This window comes from Parambassis ranga, chromosome 9 (genome assembly GCF_900634625.1).
Source record: "Parambassis ranga chromosome 9, fParRan2.1, whole genome shotgun sequence".
In the NCBI taxonomy this organism is placed as follows: Eukaryota; Metazoa; Chordata; class Actinopteri; family Ambassidae; genus Parambassis; species Parambassis ranga.
In genome coordinates this window covers 16,251,668-16,271,612 of record NC_041030.1, presented here as the reverse complement: position 1 = coordinate 16,271,612, position 19,945 = coordinate 16,251,668, and the positions used below count along the sequence as shown (strand labels likewise).

At 43.1% G+C, this 19,945-nt stretch overlaps 1 protein-coding gene across 1 annotated transcript; it reads left to right on the top strand.

The window, feature by feature from the left end:
- Positions 1–3,443: 3,443 nt before the first annotated feature.
- On the top strand, positions 3,444–19,772 carry loxhd1b (lipoxygenase homology PLAT domains 1b). The gene is made up of 43 exons (XM_028414770.1): positions 3,444–3,702; positions 4,336–4,450; positions 4,561–4,572; positions 4,751–4,831; positions 4,917–5,101; positions 5,178–5,276; positions 5,357–5,505; positions 5,947–6,070; positions 6,350–6,459; positions 6,926–7,066; positions 7,159–7,294; positions 7,659–7,819; positions 7,885–7,971; positions 8,096–8,231; positions 8,319–8,473; positions 8,587–8,747; positions 9,353–9,429; positions 9,507–9,703; positions 9,839–10,031; positions 10,318–10,478; positions 10,561–10,882; positions 11,662–11,813; positions 12,729–12,862; positions 12,964–13,115; positions 13,267–13,371; positions 13,460–13,588; positions 13,659–13,823; positions 14,342–14,523; positions 14,604–14,720; positions 14,868–15,030; positions 15,122–15,276; positions 15,347–15,556; positions 15,634–15,760; positions 16,492–16,700; positions 16,923–17,108; positions 17,207–17,334; positions 17,463–17,580; positions 17,687–17,864; positions 18,097–18,282; positions 18,389–18,559; positions 18,690–18,822; positions 19,069–19,224; positions 19,292–19,772. Exons 1-43 carry the CDS (start codon positions 3,444–3,446, stop codon positions 19,770–19,772), a joined length of 6,798 nt encoding a protein of 2,265 aa, XP_028270571.1.
- The last annotated feature ends 173 nt before the right edge of the window (positions 19,773–19,945 follow it).

The following is a 19,945-nucleotide window of genomic DNA, read 5'->3' as shown; positions in this document are numbered from 1 at the left end:
CCTGTGGGGGAGTCCGGCTCTGAGACAGGCCACGATGAAGACATTATGGGGCAGAGTGTGTCCCAGATGCAAGAGGAGGTAAAAACAGCGGTAGAAAAAAAAACACTGAGGTGAACATAAATGTAACATTCACACTCATTATACTCATTTAAATTGTGCTTTTTTCCCCAGAGTTGGCTCTTGTCACGGGAAGACATTAAAATAAGGACCTGATGACTCCAGCTGCACCTTACTCTCCTTTTGTTTTCCCTCTCAATACATACATTTGTGTCTCCCTCAATAATATCGATAAAAAAATCTGCATAAAGGAAACATCATTATTGTTTTCTGAAATATTGTTTGATAGCGACTGTTTATATTCTACCCGAATTAGCAGTGACAGTGTCAAAAGCCTTAATTTGTCTAAAAAGAACTGTAGTTTATTTTCATGAGACAGAAAATAAATGTTAAAAAGTGATACCGTGATTATATGTATTTATTCTGCTGTCTGCGCATTATTTATTTTTACATTACATGTTTTCTGTGAGTTTATGTCACGGTTACGTCTGTCATATTCATGAACATATTCCGTGCCAGCAATGCAGTGTACAGTGTGTGAGATCAGGTTAGGATGCAGTAAACACTTTGAACCCAAGTGCAATGATGATGTCTCCCTCTGCTGGGTAAAAATATATTCATTCTCTGCTGAACAGCTGCTGTAGCACATCAGAATCAGAATCAGAATTACTTTATTCATCCCCGAGGGGAAATTCTTGTTTGTTACAGACAAATAGAAGCCAAAGATAAATTGAAATATGAAATAGAAATATAAAATAAATATCTAAATACCTAGATAGCAGTCCCTACAGTAAAAAGTCAAAATAAGTAGAATAAAGTAATAAAAAGATAGAAAATCTGTAAAGGGAGTCGGGAGCGTCTGTAACAGGCTACACACGTTTCACACGCATGCGCACTATACACATTTATAGTTTTACTTTACTTATTCATAGTTTATATTTACATCATATATTTATCTGTGGATTTTAAAGCTTTTAAAATATTTGCAGAAGGTTACACTTTAACTACGTAATTAAGTAGCCACATTTGAGGGTCAAGTTGCTCTTTAACAAGAGGATACACACATAAATTGTTTTTAGTTGATGCATTCAGCATATATGCATTTTGAATATGAGGAAGTATTGCGCAAGGAACGAAATCGAGTGAAAGTCCATTATTGTGGTGGGTCGGAGCAGTGGGTCACACTCGTTTTGACATAAATGATTGTTATAGAAAAACACACAGAAAACTAATCAATAGTTATGAAAGCCATACTTTGTATAAAGCTATAAACATGTTTGTTTTTGTTTACATTTGGACTTTTTAACATGGGAATCTATGGGGATTGACACCTAGCGGCTGCGGCGTGAACTGCAATTTTTAACACTTCCGCATTGGCAGCTCACGCGTGAGCCCCGAGGTTGCTCGCTTGATTCAACCGGAAGTTTACAACGCTGCCAACATGGCGACGGTCATCATGACTCTGCACAAAACCAAATGGTGACGTCACGAAAGATTCGTCTATATTTAATACAGTCTATGAGGGGCCCTTTGGCTTCATCCGTATATTATACATTGTTAGCAACATAAAAACAATAAGGAATAAGCAAATATAACTAAAATTGACTGTAGTTTTAAACTAATCAAATAAGAATGCTTTGCAAAGTGTCCAAAAAAGACATACTAAAGTAGCATTCGCAGTTAACAAATAAATTAAAAGCGACCGTGTTGAAGCTAGATATGCGCAATGTTGCTTAAAGCCAACATAATAGTTGCACAAAAATAAAACATGAAGCAATAAAACTTACAACCCTCCAGTTTTCAAAAGTTGCTAGCTTAACGATGTTAGCATGCTAAGCATTTAGCTCTCCTGCGGCTCCTCAATGCAGAGCTTCTAAAAGAATCTAAACAGAGCAAAAGTAACCAGATAAACAAAGTTCCTCCTCAGGGGACAGACATATGTGATCAGGATAAACAGCTGCCACATTTCTCTTACCTTCCGCCCTGCAAAAACAAAACAACTACCACAGGAGGGGAGGAGGAGGTCTCCGTGTAGTTTGAATGTGGAAAACAGCCAGAGGAGGGCGCTGTGGGACCACACTGTTATGTCAACGATCCATTACAACCCAAGAAGAAAAGTAAGCAGGTGGGTGATGAGTCAAAGAAGATGTCTCTCTCTCACACTCACACTCACACACACACACACACACACACACACACACACCTTACGCCACATTTATCACTGACACTCATTGCGCCTGTGACGTCATTCAATGTTAAACTCCTGCTACTGATATCTTGTTGGGAAAAGATTCAAATTCAGCAACATGACAGGGAGAGAGGCGGGTAGATTATTGAGGAATATTTTTCTCTTCTTCAAAAATCCCGGGCAATTTGAGGGTGACGTAGCTGCTGGTCTCCACATTAATGCGGAAAACAGCCAGAGGGGGGCGCTGTGGGACCACACTGTCATGTCAACAATCCATTAGGGCACTTCCTGGGTAATGTATTCAATAACATGTGCAACCAAGTTACTTACAGGTGCAACAGACATTCTTGTGTGTGCACAAGAGCACATCACTGTTATATGTAAAATCGTTTTAATGGAGTGAATTGTCCTGATAAAATTACATGATTGACACTCATAATATTACCCTTTTAGACCACCACCTGTTTGTTGACTAATACTTTTCTGGAACTTTCTTGCAGCTATCCCTCTGGGTGGGGGGGTTTCCCTCCTCATATCAGGTGGCAACATGCAGATGAACATTTTTAATGAGGTCAGTGCTGCTGCTGCTGCTGTTGTAGGTCAGGATAACCAGTAGAGACGGGCTTCCCCAGCTATCCAGCAAACAGCAGTTTGTAGGCTCTGACTCAGACTTGTCCTGCCAGCAGGTCACTCCTGCACGGTCACGGGTCAGTTTAATCAAGTTTCACCGGAACACACAGGAATCGGTTACGGTTACGAGGTAGTGAATTAATTAAAGATGCCCACAAAAAAGAAAAAAACAGGACAGAGAGCAGAGGAAGAAACCAAAGATGTAGATGACGAAGACTCAGAGGATCAGGAACCAAAAACCAAGAAGAAAATTAAGCAGGTGGCTGAGTCAAAGGATGCTGGACGACTGAAGAAGAAGAAGAAGAAGAAGGTAAAGGACAGTGATGAAGAAGGATTTAGTTCTGACACATCGGGACCTGATGTGAAGAGCACCAAGAAAAAAGAAAAGGTCAAGAAAAAGAAGAAAAAAGCCAAAGAAGAGAGTGAGGGTGAAGAGAGCAATGAGTCACAGGATACAGACAATGAAGATAACAACAATGTCTCCAAAGGTAAAAACAGAGGAGACAAACTTCCTGATGTGATTGAAAACACCAAGAAAGGCTCAAAGAAGTCCTCAGTCAAAGACAAGATGGGGTCAAAGGACAAAAAATCCAAAGACAAAAAGGAGGGTGATCCGGCAGCAGGGGAAGAGGAAGAGGAAGGGAAGAAGAAAAAGAAAGAGAAGAAGAAGAAAGGTTCAGTGAAAGGAGACAGTGATGAAGACACCAAGAAGACAAAAGGCAAGAAGAAGAAGATTGAAAACTACGTGGAAATCTTTGAAAATGAACTTCGCAATTATGAGCCAGAAAAAGTGGAAAACTACGAGGATGAGTATCACAAAAAGAAAGGTAAACTTTTTTTATTTTACACTGTAAAATTCACAAAAATCTAGAGTTTAGAAGACTAGAAAGAGACAGAGAGGCATGTCATTACTTCATGGAGGACAACTGGATGTCAGTTCAGTATGAGAGAAGACATTCGACACTCAGAGCAGAGGTGAATTCTTGATTGCAGTCTGAGTGGCTCCATCAGTCATGTGTCCCATGCTTTAGTTTAATGTTCATGGTAACTTTAGACTTAGAGAAGTGGTATCCATGTATCATCAGTACGTTACCTGCAGCCCACCGCCATGTGACACCTGTCACTCACCAAACTTTGGTGGTCAGATATATCACTTCATCTAAGGTTCCTTACTGGCACTCGCAACAGCCCAGCATAAAACTATCCTGTGAGTTTGATCTTCACAAACACTCAAATGACCTATTTTTTTCCAAATTATATGTTTTAATGACAAAAATAACGTATTTAATTTAAGAGGAAATGTGTACATGATTTATTCATGGTAAGGGTTCAAATCTTTATCATAATTAAAGGGTTAAAGGGTATATTATTTTATTTGTTTTAAAAAAAGACATTTAATTTAATTGTACTTTTCAAAATGTTTTTCTAATACATGTGTATGAAACTGTCAAACCCTCCAGTGTATGAGGTGGTGACCATCACTGGTGATGAGAGAGGAGCAGGCACTGACGCCAATGTGTTTGTTACTCTTTTCGGAGAATACGGCATCACTCCCAAAGTCCACCTGACCAGCAAGTAAATCCACCAGAATTAAAGCAATCTAAAGAACAAGTTCTCATCCATCACACTGACAACTAGATCCTCACATTTTAACCTAAACCTTGTGTTTTTCTTCTCTTTCACAGCACCGAAAAGAAGTACGTATTCCTGCTGTCATGTTGGTATCTATCATTTTGCATGGCATGATTTACAGTGTGAGGCTTATGAGGCTTTTCTGGGGTTTTTATTTTGCACCTGGCACCTGTTTGTATGTGTGTGTGTTTGACTGTTTAAACATAGTATGGTTCCCAAAATGTGTTCATGTTGTGATTTCAGGAGCCGCACGGCCTTCGAAAAATCCAAAACTGACGTGTTCAGAATTAGAACTCATAATGTTGGACCTTTGAAAAAGATAAGGTACCTTCTGGGTCATCTTTTTTTTTATTACCTGCACCGAAATGTGTTTGAAATAAACAATGTTGTCTTTCTTTTGTTGCTCCAGGATTGAGCATGATAACACCGGTATGAACCCCAGCTGGTTCCTGGACAGGGTGGTGGTGACAGACGTGATTCGACCTCACTTGAGGTTCTATTTTGCCTGCAACAACTGGTTCAGTAAGGTGGAGGGAGACCACCTTTATATCAGAGACTTGCTGGGCAGCATGGACCCCATGGACATGCCCAAATGTATGTATAGCACACACAGAAATGAGGTGTGAGTTTCTGTCTAAGGTTTGTTGTTTTGTTTTTCTTTGTCTTGCAGACAATAAATATGTTGTGACAGTTTTCACTGCGGATGTAAAGGGCAGCGGAACAGATGCAGACGTCTTTATCAATATCTTTGGAGAGTTTGGAGACACAGGTGTCGAATATATGTCAAATACCTTTTACCATATGGCAGTTTTGCTGCAGCGAACTTGAATAAATGTGATTTTTTTTCAGGGGAAAGGCGACTTGACAATGATAAAAATAACTTTGAACAGGGCACGGAGGACAAATTCACCCTTGAGGCACCAAACTTGGGCAAAATTAGAAAAATCACCATTGGGCACAATAACAAAGGCTCCTCAGCGGGTTGGTTTGTGGACAAGGTAAAGAAGAAAGCCATTTGTTACACAATGTGTACCTTAATATACATCACCTGGAAACAAAACTCTCTTAGAGTCCTACGCCGCCTCACACTGCACAGATCTGCCTCTACAGTGGTACTTAAGACATGTGATCCTCTGATTTCCTGTCACTGGTGTCCCTGCTCCTCCAACACATACAGTGTGGGCACCTAAGAGATGACTACATTTAACATACAGACACACACGCACACACATGGAGCACACATGTCGTCATTCTACCCTCTGTGTAAAAGGAAACCATGCCTCATTAAGGGATAGCCTTTCAACAAACAGACAGATGAGTCGGTAGGTTTGTTGGTTACTGCAGACTGACACCAAAGATCAGGAGTGACAATAAGAATGATTCTGTTTTCATCTCACATTATACTGAGATGTGTTATTCCTCTTTTCTTTTCTAAACAGGTGATTGTGGATGATATGGGAAATAAAATAGTGTATGAATTTCCCATCAGTCGCTGGTTTGCCATCGATGAGGATGACGGGAAGATCCAGAGGGACATTTTAGTGGGAGGGAGCCAGCCCACGGGTGAGGAGGGCACTTGTTTTTAAGTCTTATATGCTCTGAGGTCGGTAATACAGACTGTCTCTTCCTGGTGTGTGAGTAAAGGATCTATAGACCAAAACTATCCTAATACGAACTGCAGACAAAGCTTGCCAAAGAGCCTGCAGTGTAATCATTAATTCTGGAGTCAGACTACTAATGTTAGCTGGTTCCTGCTCAGCTCCGTTGGAGTAGAGATGCTCTGAACCGTAGTGACCCACTGGCATCGCCTCTGATAGCCTGACATGTAACTGTATCCAACAGGTATTGTGTACAATGTCCAGATTGTGACAGGAAACATCCGAGGCGCTGGGACCAACTCCAAAATCCACATTCTGATGCACGGCACGAAAGGAATGAAGAACAGCGGCAAGGTGATGAGAGAAAACCACACTTAATTTAAGGCTGGTGCTGCACTCCTTGCCACGGGCACTTCTCCAAATCTAGAAGTCAATGATAACTTGATTACAGTTTGCCACGCATAAGTGACCTTTGACCGAACAAAACATATGTTTGCAATGCTTTTCAGACGTTGTGGTGCCACTGTGTCACATTGTGTTAAATACCAGGTAGATCTTTGTGGCACATTTTTGGGCTTTATATCAAAAATTTGTACAAAAATTAAGACATTGTACATTTATCTTCATATGCACTAGGATGATAACTTCACTGTTATGCAGATCTGCAGTCATTTTCATCCTCTCTATTTCTCTATTCCTCTCTGTTTGTTTTCATGTGGGACAATGGGCAAAATTCCTGAAACAACCCACACATGCTGCAAATGAAAACCTTCCTTTCAGACATATTTATTTACTTCTGTGTACTTTGTGTACCCTGCAGGTGTTTCTGGAGGGAGGAAAGTTTGAACGGGGACTGACAGACATTTTTAATGTCGAGATCGCTGCCCTCCTCAGTCCACTCAGCAGAGTCACCATCGGTCACGACAATGGAGGAGTCAGTGCTGGCTGGTACTGCGACAGGGTACATTAATATGCACAGTAACAAGCAAACACAGTGCACTCCAACCGTGAATCAGCTAAGCGGATTTGAGGTTTTTGGGGGTTTTTTTGCAGGTGGTGGTGTACTGTCCATTCACAGGGATCGAGCAGACCTTCCCCTGCAGCAAATGGCTGGATGAGAAAGAGGGAGACGGCCTGATAGAGAGAGAGCTCTATGAGATGGTGTCACTCAGGCAGAAGAGACAGAAGAGTGAGCTGAATGTCAATAAGTGCTGTTATATTATTTCCCAAAACGCTGAGGACAAGTATCCAAAATTCCATTAAGTGTACCAGACATTTGCATAATGACTCAGCAGACAGGCTGTCCTCATTCTGCTTTGTATGAATGCTTATGCAATGAAGCTTGATATCAATTTTAAAGCACTGTAAATGGCGATGCAGTTGTGATAAACGCATAGGGCATTTGGTTTTTCTGTCCATTCACACAAATTCACAGTTAATAGCTGCCTGTGTGCAACTCAAGGGGGGACTCAACCGGGACATTAGGAAAGCACAGCTGGCTTCAAATCTGTAAAATACACAAAGACATGCTGCTTTGGTTTGGATCTCTTCAGAGCACCCCTGGTCTTTGTGGATCTGGACGTCAGATCTGCCCAACGCAGGAACCGACGCTGACATCTCCTTCCAAGTGTACGGAGAGAAAGGCAAGTCAGATGAGATCAGACTGGACAATAAAACTGACAACTTTGAACAGGGACAGACAGACAGGTTTATGGTAAGTATCTTATAACACACATTATTATTATTGCTATCAAGTATTGATAAATGGGTAATTTCCAGGTTGAGCTGCCTGACTTTGGAAAATTGACCAAACTCCGTATATGGCATGAGAAGAGGAATCCATTTGCAGGATGGCATCTCAGTAAGGTGAGACCTAGAAGAAGAGGAACCTGCAATTTAACTGTCTAATAGTAGTAGAAGTAATAATAATGCACATATTTCTTCACACGCCAGATGAAACAAGCTTTCAGCATTGTCTTTGCTCAATCAGGCAACAATAATGAAGACTCTAACAAAGGAGAAGTACTCATTTCCTTGTGAGAGATGGCTGGACGCTAACGAAGATGATAATGAGGTTGTGAGGGAGCTGCCCGCCACTGGAGATCTGATCGCTGAGCCGTTCCCCTGTATGTATACATACACCCACCAGAAATCTGCTCCCTGAAATACAGAGAGTGTAAATGGTGTGTGATTGAATTTACTCCCTTCTGCAGTGATCAAATACAGAGTTACAGTCTGCACAGGGACCGTCAGCGGCGGCGGCACAGATGCAGCTGTTTTTATGAATCTGATTGGAGACCAGGGCGACACCGGTTACCGGCAGCTGGTCAACTGCAAAAACAACATCAACAAGTTTGAGAAGGGAAATGTGTGTACAGTTTCACACAGGAAATCATGCATAATTATTGTTCAGTGAACAGTCATAGTAATAAGAAAAGTTGCCTCTGTTGCATTTTGTTGTTGTTGTTTTTATTGTTCCAGCTGGATGAGTTTATAATTGAGGCTGTAGCTATTGGGCAGGTCCGCAGAGTGAGGATTGGACATGATGGCAAAGGTGGAGGCTGCGGCTGGTTTCTGGACAAAGTGCTCGTCAGAGAGGAGGGACAAGCTGAGGCCCACGCTGTGGAGTTCCCTTGCAACAGGTTAGTCTCACTGAGCACTTCCTTAAGAGCACCAGGATTAGAAAAAAAACAGTATGACACAACTTCTTCTTGTCCCTAAAGCAGCCATTGAGGTGGAAAACATTCAACTAACATTGCTTAGGTAGCCTCAGCAAAGAGGGGGCATGCATTAAATCAGGCCACGTTTCTCCACACTGGTTTTGGTGAGCCAGAGATTTCTGTTCTTGCTGGACAGGAGTGACGTCTGGCAGGATCCTCTGTTATTGTTCTACCTTAGTGTTTGAGACTTTTCTCCTATAGTTGTATAAAGGCTTATCTATCTCTTCTACAGGTGTTCCCTTGATATCTTTTACTTTTCACACCGTCTCAAATAAACTATTCCTCAATATGGTGACAACTGTCTGACACCAACGAACATACCACAGCACAGCCACAAAGTTCAGATGCGAACTTTAATTTAGGCTCTTAATGTGCAGCTGAACAGTTTTTATTGTACTGCTGCCACACAGATGGCAGATTGGAGAGTTATGTGAATAAACAGGTGTTTCCAATTAAGTGCTCTGTAAGTGTATACTTGTGTGTGTAACAGATGAGACGGGCGTTTGTTCACTGAATGTGCATTTCAGGTGGCTGGACCGGAACGAGGATGATGGACAGATTGTGCGGGAGTTGGTGCCGTTCTCAGATGGACAGCGTCTTTACAGTAAGATAGAGGACAATGGAACATAGTATTTAGTATCGAAATGTTATTCTGACTCTGTGTGTGTGTGTGTGTGTCAGATGTAAACTATCACATCGCAGTAAAGACGGGTAACATCCGCGGGGGCAGTTCAGACTCCAATGTGTTTGTCAAACTTTACGGGGAGAAAGGTGACACCACTAAGATGATGCTGGTGGTCTCAGCTAACAACCTGGGGAACTACTTTGAGATGGGCCGCGTTGATATCTTCATCGTGGAAACCTTCGATATTGGACAGGTGATGTTGGCATTACTGAGACAAGGTTAAGGTGGTCTGGTGTCCAGTTTCTATAAGTCTTCAGTAAATGTGTGTAGAATGCCTTGTACTGTATGTCTCAAACTTTTATAGTGAGATCTATTAATCTGATTCCAGATCAACCGTCTGATGATTGGTCACACTAACGAAGGCATGCGTGCCGGCTGGTTTCTGGACAGTGTTCAGATTATGGTTCCAGTTCACGGAAAGCATTACATGTTCCCCAGTCACCGCTGGCTGTGTAAGGATGAGGCTGATGGCAAGACAGTGGTGGAGATTTACCCCAGTGAGATCCTGGACATGGAGCAACGTAAGCAATGCTCACACACTTTGGCAGCTTATAGTCCGATCAATTTAAGGAACTTTATTTATCTTCTTCGTCTTCTACTTTCAGCTCTTTTCTCACACCAGCTTACTTCATGTCCTCTTTCAGCACATCCATATTTCTCCTCTTTGGTCTTCATCTTGACCTCTTGAGCTCCATTTTCAACATCCTCCAACCATTTACATGTCCAAATCATCTCAATCTGGCCTCTCTGACGTTTTCCCCAAAACAGCCAAACTGAGCTGTCTGTCTTCAATTTGCCTTTTTTCAGTGATAAACTATGAGATATCAGTGGTGACTGGAGACGTGGCGTTTGCCGGCACCAATGCCAAAGTGTTCATCCAGATCTACGGTGAAAAGGGAAAGACGGAGATCATCACACTTGAAAGCAGATCCAACAACTTTGAGCGGAACACCACTGAGATATTTAAGGTATCAAAGCTGGATTTTTTTAATGGCTGCAAAATCTGCATGTCCAGATGTTGCATTTAAACCTTGCAAACATCTTCCCTAGATGGAGGCCAAAGATGTGGGGAAGATCTTTAAGATACGCATCGGCCATGACGGCTCCGGGATTGGTTCTGGCTGGTTCTTGGAGACTGTGGACGTCAAGCATCTAATCATGGCCATGGCCCCGAAAGAGAAGAAAAAGGACGACAAGAAAAAGAAGAAGAAAAAAAAGAAGGACGAGGAAGACGAAGAGGAGGAGATGGGAGAGGAGATGCAGGAAGTGGTGCTGATTTATCATTTCCCCTGTTCACGCTGGCTGGCCGGGGGAGAGGAGGACGGCGAGCTGGTGGTGGAGCTGCTGCCCGAGGATGCAGAAAATCTGGAAAGTACGAAACTGAACTAAACATTCTGTCTGCCAAGCTTCTGGCTTTAAACATTTGAGTTCAAGCTGGTGACATGATTTCATTTTTTCTGGCAGTCATGCAGCTTTAACTGCCAAGATAATACACAACAAAACCTGTCGCTGTCATGGACAGCTCAGTGAAACTGCTTCATTCTGTTTCTATGCTCTTACTTGCTCATGTTTAGCCTGCTTTGGTCGTGCAGTATTTAATAATATAGATGATGTACATGGATCTAATGACATAATTTAAGTAGCTGAGTTTGTAAACCAGGTTTCCAGCAGGGTTTTAACCCATTTTTCCAGTGAGCACACTTCTGTCATCATTACTCTGGTTACTTCAGTGACACCACTGCTTCCTTTTGCTGTCAGTCAAGGTAGTTCATAGCTGCAGTTGTGTCCCCTATGATTAAACAAGACAGAAGAAATAACATGAACAAAAAAATCTTATCTATTTAAATTAAAGTAAAATTTGTTTCAGACCATCAGTACTGTATCCAACAGCGAGCAGAGAGGAAAATCTCCAGGATTCATAAATAATACATCTTTTAATACATTTGATCAAGACTACACACACACTGAGACATCTATAGAGAGTTGGCTCTTATTTTGAATATATTTTAGGTTATATTTCACTCTTGTTGTGTTTAGTGTTTTTAGTTGTGGACATGCAGGATTTGATTTGACACAGTTTCCTGCCTGACATGCTGTATGTGTGATGGGTTAACGAGGTCTTAGTAATTCATCCCTTGTATTGTCTGACAGTCAACACCTATGAAGTGTGTGTCTTCACTGGTGACATGATGGGAGCCGGGACCGATGCCAACGTCTTTATCAATATTTATGGGGAAAATGGAGACACTGGAGAACGCTACCTGAAGAATTCCGACAACCTCAACAAGTTTGAGCGTGGGCAGGTAATGGCACAAAGAAATGGTTTTCTGGAAGAGAAGCTGGATGGCTCAGATTAAGAAAATATATATATTATTTTACCAGTTAAACCAAAATGCTAATTAAATTAGCACAAACCAAAAGTAACCTTCCTTTTCAGAATGGGTACTTTGCTGAAAATTAACCAGTAGTTAGACAAAGACTCAAGCACTTCCATGCAACATGAGCCTTGCAGGGTGTGTGTGTGTGTGTGTGTGTGTGTGTGTGTGTGTGTTCTGGTAGAATTACAAGCTTGCCTGCAGGTGAGCCAGCTGTGACTGTGAGGTAAAGCTCAGAGGAGTCCTCTGTGTCATTGAACCTGTCCTACTTTTACTCCTTACCTTATCCACACATATGAATGATTCATCTCTATATTACACCTGGCTCCGAGAGCAAAACAAACGGCCACACACAATTAGGTTTATTCCTAACCTACTGACTAGCAGCAACAATGGCCATTTGTCATCTAGCGACAGGAAAAACAACCACACACTCTGTACACCATTTACTTCTGACAGAAGAAGAAAAGAAAAGTTATAGTTGCACTGAAGTTTTAAACCTCCCATGCCAGAGTGTGAATCCTGGGGAAAAAAAGCACTTTAAAAGATTTTATGGTGACAGGCCAAACAAGTCATGTGATGCACTCATAAGCAGCAGACTCAGGTGGTTAATTTATTTGACAGCTTTAGCTTTGCAGTTGTAGATAGCACCAAATATTATCAGAATCAGAAGCTTCATTTTTTGTTAAAACAAACAGGAGCAGTGACAGCAGATACATTTTTTAATTTTAAAATGTTTTTTAAATGGTTATTGGGGAATCAACCAAGAAAAATAAAGTGCTGATACACACACCTGTTTTCATTGTGCTTGTTTTGATCTGTTTTGGTGATATTGCTTTGCAGGAGGATGTTTTCACTGTGACAGCTGTTGATTTGGGTCCTCTGAAAAAGCTACGAATTCGCCATGACAACTCTAAGTCTTACTCATCCTGGTACCTGGACCGTGTTGAGATAGTGGACACAAAGGATGACACAACGTAAGATAACCAAAAGATAACCATCTTTGTGTAACTATACAACTGAAAGTGATGTAAGAGCGTGTCATCTTTGAGTGCTGATCAGAGGCCTTTCTTTGCAGATACTACTTCCCTTGTAACCGCTGGCTGGCAGTGGATGAGGATGACGGGCAGATAGCGAGAGAGCTGGTTCCTGTGGACGAGGCCTTCATGAGGAAGGATGAGGATGAGGATGAGGATGGAACAGGGGCCACTCTGGGGCTCGAGCAGAAATGTAACAGACTTTCACTCCCAGCTCACATCTAAGTAGAAAAAAGAAAGGCGTGTTTAAGTATTTGTTCAGGTGTAGACGAGAACAAAGAGGGGCTGGTGTGTTACTGGTGTGACGATGAAAAGAAACTGACTTGTTAAATTCATTTTTACAGCCATGTCGACCACGTACACGCTTAAGATAAAAACTGGGGAAAAGAAGTACGCTGGAACTGATGCCAATGTCTTTGCCATTCTCTTTGGTGAAAAAGACGACACAGGTGTGATCAAACAGCAAACCCCTGACACTATGATGACAGCCCTGTGCTGTGTGTGCACTCTGTGTGAAAATCTTCCTGTCACTCACAGGGATCGTCAACCTGAAGGCCTGTAAAAACTACAAGAATAAGTTTGAGCAGGGGATGATCAACGAGTTCACGGTGGAGGCCGTGGACTTGGGCGACCTGGAGAAGCTTCGAATTGGACATGACAACTCAGGTGAGGAAAAAAGAAAGGCCTCCACAGAACACAACACAAGCAGCACACTTTTATTTTTTTTAACGATCAGGGGGATCACCTGGCTGGTTCTTGGACTGGATCGAGGTTGACGCCCCGTCGCAGGGTCAGAGACTTTGCTTCCCGTGTGGGCGATGGCTGGATAAAGCAGAAGATGATGGTGCGATTGTGAGGGATCTCTATCCTGCTGAGTTACAGACTGAATTCTACACACCATGTGAGTGAACAGCTGGTGCTCAGATCCATTAGCGCAAATAACAGAGAGCTGATTAGGATGTGTAAAAGTGCTTTATGCACAACTTTACTCTGGTAAAAGTGTGGAAGCTTTGGCAGTGAAATGTGTTTGAAGCACTCAGTCTGCGTGTTGGAGTATCGAGTCTGACTTGTAATGAGTGTTACAGTAAATTCACTGCAGGGGTCAGAAACGTTTGCTTACAACCATCAGGAAGTGATGTAAGACAGTATACATAGTTTCGGCCTCTAATATATATATTCAAAGGCAGGCAAGCTTCATTTTAGCTGTTCTGAAAGAACACAGTGAATACCTATAGTCATTATTTAATTGTAAATGTGACTAAGGGGTTAAAAAGTGTATACCAAAAGAGGTAAGAGGTAAGCGAATGTAGGAGTATTCTCAGTGAGCTTTGTTTTGTTGACCACGGCTGAAGCCCTCACTGTGTGTATGGTCATTCTATCTGCCATTTTCTTTTTAATCCTCTTCCTGTGATTGTTCAGTCGTTCCCTACGAGATCAAGATATACACCAGTGACGTGTTTGGAGCGGGGACAGATGCTGACGTGTTCATCGTCCTGTATGGCGGTAAGGGGGTGTGCACACAGCAGAAACACCTGTGTGTCAATAAGAGAGAGCGGCGTCTGTACTTTGAGAGGGGAGCTGAGGACATGTTTATTGTGGAGGTGAGTGTGTGGATTTGGACCATAGATGTCTTCAAAACTGTGTTTGCTGGTATGTAAATATAATGCTGTCTTTTTCACAGCTGGAGGACGTCGGTGATGTCATAGAGAAAATCCGGATTGGCCATGACAACAGGGGCACCAACCCGGGATGGCACCTGGACAGGGTGGAAATCAGACGACAGCTCCGGAAAGGAAAGGTAGAGTAGGGCAAGAGTTTCCCTGTCCTTGTAAAATATCAAGTTAATGATTTAGCTTGTACATCCTATGAGAATCAGATTTTTTTTCCTTGTTGTGGAGACACATCTGAGTCCTGAGTCTGGGGATTCATCTGTGTTTAATGGCAGGGTTCAGAGACAACCATTTTCCCATGTGAGCGCTGGCTGGCCCGGTCTGAAGATGATGGTGAGACAGTGAGGGAGCTGGTCCCTTCAGACATCATCACAAAGAAACTCCTCAGGGATGGTACGCTGAAAACAAATGAGACTGAGGTGGAGGACGCTTTGGAAAGTAGGTTTACCCTGATTTTACTGGTGGAATTTAACCCTGTAAATGCACTGAACATTAAAGTATTCACAGCTGAGCGTTTCATCCATCACAGCTCACACGTACAAAGTATCCGTGCGGACAGGTGACATGTATGGAGCCGGTACTGATGCCAATGTTTTTCTCACCATCTACGGGGACCTGGGAGACACAGGAGAGCGCAAACTCGCCAAATCTGAGAGCAACAAAAACAAGTTTGAGAGAGGAGAGGTAGAGTATGTGCGAAGTGTGTGGCACTTTAGTTACTGAAGATATCAAAATAATTTTTGTTGCCTCTTAGGTGGACAAGTTCACTATTGAGGCTGTGGACTTGGGGCAGGTGTTTAAGATTCGTATTCGTCACGATAACTCCATGGTCGGAGCCGACTGGTACCTGGACCAGGTGGAGGTGCATGATGTGGAAACAGAAGAGGTGTACATGTTCCTGTGTGAGCGCTGGCTGTCAACAAAGAAAGAAGACAAGCGAATAGAGAGGACCTTCTTTGTAAAGGTTTGTTGTGTAGTAGGTCTGCTCCTTGTGTTTTGATTTCCTGTTGCTCATAGGTGTCTGTTCTGTGTGTGGTTCAGGGATATGAAGGAGAAAGAAACACTGATGCCTACACAAAGAAGATGGCTCAGGCCAAACTAGGACTGGACAGAAATGCCAACAAGAAGAAAAAGAAGAAAAAGGTGGCCGTGGTGGAAGAAGGTCCAAGTAAGACAACTATAAGGCCTGGTTTAGCAAATAATCACTGCTTTAACCCACTGTCAGACATCGTTGACTGAAAGGAAACTGAAGTCGTTTTGTTGGTCTTTTACCTCACCTGGTAACTGTTTGTGTTACTGTGTCACTTCATGTCTGAGTTGAGATGTGAATTAACACCAAAATATTTCACAGAGGGCAGCAAGTTGGTTAGCACCGTGGCCTCACAGCAGGAAGGTTCCCGGGTGATTCTGACTGGGGTCTTTCTGTGTGGAGGTTGCACGTTCTCCCTGTGCCTGTGTGGGGTTTCCTCCCACATTCTAAAGATGCTTGTTAGGTCAATTGGTGACTAACTAACTTGCCCTGTGATGGACTGGTGACCTGTCCAGGGTGTACCCCGCCTCTCACCTGTAGATAGCTGGGATAGGCTCCAGCCCCCCGTGACCCTGAACTGATCGGGTTCAGAACCAGACAGATGCCTGTTCTGCAAGCTAAAGAGAGCAAAACTACATTCCTCCTTCACTATCTACTGTAGGCAATACACTGAGCATGGATAAGCATGGACATATGAATGAAAATCATATCAATCAAACAGTTCCTTTAAGATTATCCTTAATATTGTTGTTATGTTTTAAAGAAGCCAAGAGAGCACAAGCGGAGGTGACAGATGATATTACTCTTCTCAAAACTGAGATCGGGCTCTTGGAAAGAAAATCTTTAACCTATTCTTCTCTCTCACCCAGTCATCCCCTATCACTTTACCCTGTCCACGGAGATCGACCGTGATGCCAGCACCACAGCTAGGGTATATGTCATCATCATCGGCCCAGGCGACATCGAGACAGACCGCCTGTGGCTGGATCTGCCGGAGGGAAAGAAATGCTTCTCAGCTGGCTCCATGGAGCACTTTGTGTGCTATGGAACTGACGTAGGAGAGATCAAGAGGGTGGAAGTGAGAATCTGGGACTGTCTCTGTTGCTAAATCTGTGAAACTGTCTCCTCTCTGCTGTGTCCTCAGACAGCACTAATGTTAAAAATTTAAATAAAGCCATTCTGGCTCAGCAATAATTAATTCTAGCTGAGCCTACTGGTGCGTAGATCAAACAAAATCAAATGCTATGTCAATTCCCAGTTCTACATCCCTCTCCTCTCTCTTTTCTTGTCTCTTCCTCAGCTCGGCCATAACGGTGTCACACCAGAGAGCTGCTGGTTGGTGGATGAGCTGTCGGTTGCCGTGCCAACCAAAGGTATCAAGTACATCTTTCCATGTAAGTGCTGGCTGGCTAAAGACAGGGGAGATGGTCTGACTGCCAGACTGTTCAATGCGCTGGACTCCAGCACGATCAACATTATCCGCAAAGTGAGTCACACTCACCTAAAATGTGATGTCTTGGAAAACAGTGTGTTACATAAAGGCGGCATCTGTCTTCCTTTGTGTCTGTACTGTGTATTTTATAGGTTGTATATTCAGTCACGGTTGTCACAGGTGACACTCAGTATGCAGGGACCGATACCAACATTTTCCTGATTGTGTATGGAGCCAATGGCTGCACAGAAGAAATGCTGCTGCCTAAAAATGAGGATAGGTCAGTCACTGTTGTCACCCTTACATGTATGAAATGGGAAATTAGGATTAACTGAGAGAGGGAATGAACTGTCAGTTAGAAGGGAATTAAGCGTTTTCCATAATGACTGAGATTTTTGTTCTGTCCAGGTTTGAAAGAGGACAAGAGGACACGTTCAGCCTGGAGATTGATGACATTGCTCCTTTGAAGAAGATCCGAGTTCGGATTGATGGCAGCGGGAGCCGACCTGACTGGTTTCTTGCTCAGGTAATGTACAGACTGCTGTGGGGCAACATTTACATTGAACAATCATAATTTCAGCAAAGTAGAACTTTGGGTCACAAATTTTTATGTAATCATTCACTGATTTTAGATCCTGATGCGTAACCTGACCACAGACGAATCATATCTGTTCATCTATGAGAACTGGCTGTCCAAGACCAAAGGGCCAAAGAGGACAAAGGTATGCGAGCTGGCAGCCGTGGTGGATGAAGAGGAGATGGTGGAGAAAACGACCTACCTCATCCAAGTGCAGACCAGTGACGTCGGAGGTGAGTGACACAACTTTTCTTCAATGCTATCCATAAGTAATGAAAATACTTTCATTTACAGCTCATGACCTCTTAAAATAAATAAGAATAGAAGGATGTTTTGTTAATAATCTCTTCTTCAATCCTTCAGATTTACATGGTGACCTCCTGATCAAAACATATTGATGAAAATTGTGTGTCACAGTCAGTCCCCTCATCAGGTGATGTTAAAGAAGTCTGTGTGATCTTCCAGGTGCCGGCACCGATGCCAACGTGTTTCTGATGGTGTTCGGACAGTACGGGGACACTGGCACGCTGCCTCTAAAAGAAAGCACCAACCGGAACAAGTTTGAGCGAAAAATGAAGGACGTGTTCCGATTTCCTGACATGCTCAGTCTGGGCGAGCTCTCTAAAGTCAGAGTGTGGCACGACAACAAAGGTGTCCATGGGAATAAGGGCTGGGTGTTGGAAATGTGCAGCAGCAACCAGTAAATAGGCACAAACATAAAGACTTTTATCTGCTTGTTGTATCTTCCTGTAAACAGGCCCTGCTCCTGGGTGGCATCTGGAGTACATTGACGTGAAAGACGAGGCCATGGACCAGACCTTTAGGTTCCCCTGCGACCGCTGGCTGGCTAAAAACGAGGACGACGGGCAGATCATGAGGGAGCTGGCTTGTGCCAACAATGACTCTGTGGACCTCAGTGACAAAACTAGTCAGTGGAAATAAGTGTGCTGACATAATTACAAGCTTCTTAATTGTCTGAGATGAATGACTTGCAGCTAATTGCAGCCATTTGCCAGATGTGAAGTGACTACAGTGTGATTGTTTCTGCCTCTCTGCAGAATATGAAATTGCCACAACAACTGCAAACACAGAGGATGCCTCCACCACGGAAAACGCCTGGATCGTGTTGGAAGGGAGGAAAGCCAGATCCAAAGAGTTTGTCCTGGAGAATAAGAAGAAGAAATTCTTATGGTGGGTCTTTAAAGAGAGTCCAGGGGCTCTTAGCTGATGGTGAAAACCTATTATATGGCCTTATATAATCTCCTTTATTTCACATGTTTTGTTTTTCTACCCTCTTTTATCTTGTAGCTTCACTTTCTGTTCTTTAAGTCTCAGCACTCAGGGGAGATAATCCCATGAGGCACACAAAGGAAAAACTCTCATGCAGACAAATGAATATTACTGTTCTCAGTGCAGACAAGTTTTTTTTTTTCACAGTGGGGCCACCGACACGTTTGAGTTCTCCTCCAAGCATGTGGGGGAAATTGCCAGCATTGGCCTCGGCCACATAACCAAAGACAGCAAGAAGGTGAAGAGTGAAGCCTTCTGGCATGTTATGGAGGTGGTGGTGACGGAAAAGGAGCTGGGAAACAAGTGAGTGGAATCTCACACAACCTACATTATGTAAAATGTCACGTTGACGTTAAACCTCCTGTTTTAGGTATTTCTTCCACTGTGATGCTCAAATCCCCCTGGCAGCCAAAAAGGACCAATTCCTGACGTTTGAGTGCTATAAATCCATCGAGAGCTTTGCAAGCAAAGTCCGCAACCTGGTCCCTGTCAAGTATGAAATCATCATCATCACCGGGGATGTCAAAGGGGGCGGCACAGACGCCAACGTTTTCATCACCATCTACGGTGTCAACGGTGACTCAGGCAAGCGTCACCTGCGGCAGAAGTTCCGCAACCTTTTCGAACGAGGCCAGACGGACCGCTTCGTTCTGGAGATGCTGGACCTCGGGGAGCTGCTGAGAGTCAAAGTGGAGCACGACGGCACCGGATCCAGTTGTGGGTGGTATTTAGAGTGTGTGGAGGTGACCAACACAGCCAACTCAGTCACAACCATCTTTCAGTGTGGAAAGTGGCTGGATACTCGTAAGGCAGATGGGCAGATTCAGAGAGTGCTCTACCCCAGATACTAAGTGGAATGTTGTTTTACCTTTTTTTTACCATTTGTTAATGAACTTTTTAAGGAAAAGACCACTACTGCTGGACCTGAATCGAACTAAAAGAAGCAGTGTTTGTTAAAAAGTTAGTGCCAACTGTTTAGGCTGCCCCTCTTCGAACTTCAGAGCCATTTGCTACCTATCTTACA

Coding starts and splice junctions, on each gene's coding strand:
- loxhd1b (XM_028414770.1), top strand. CDS start 3,444: ATGGGGTCAAAGGACAAAAAATCCAAAGACAAAAAGGAGGGTGATCCG. Junction 3,703..4,335: donor TGAGTATCACAAAAAGAAAG/GTAAACTTTTTT, acceptor CAAACCCTCCAG/TGTATGAGGTGGTGACCATC. Junction 13,116..13,266: donor TCTGGGGCTCGAGCAGAAAT/GTAACAGACTTT, acceptor TCATTTTTACAG/CCATGTCGACCACGTACACG.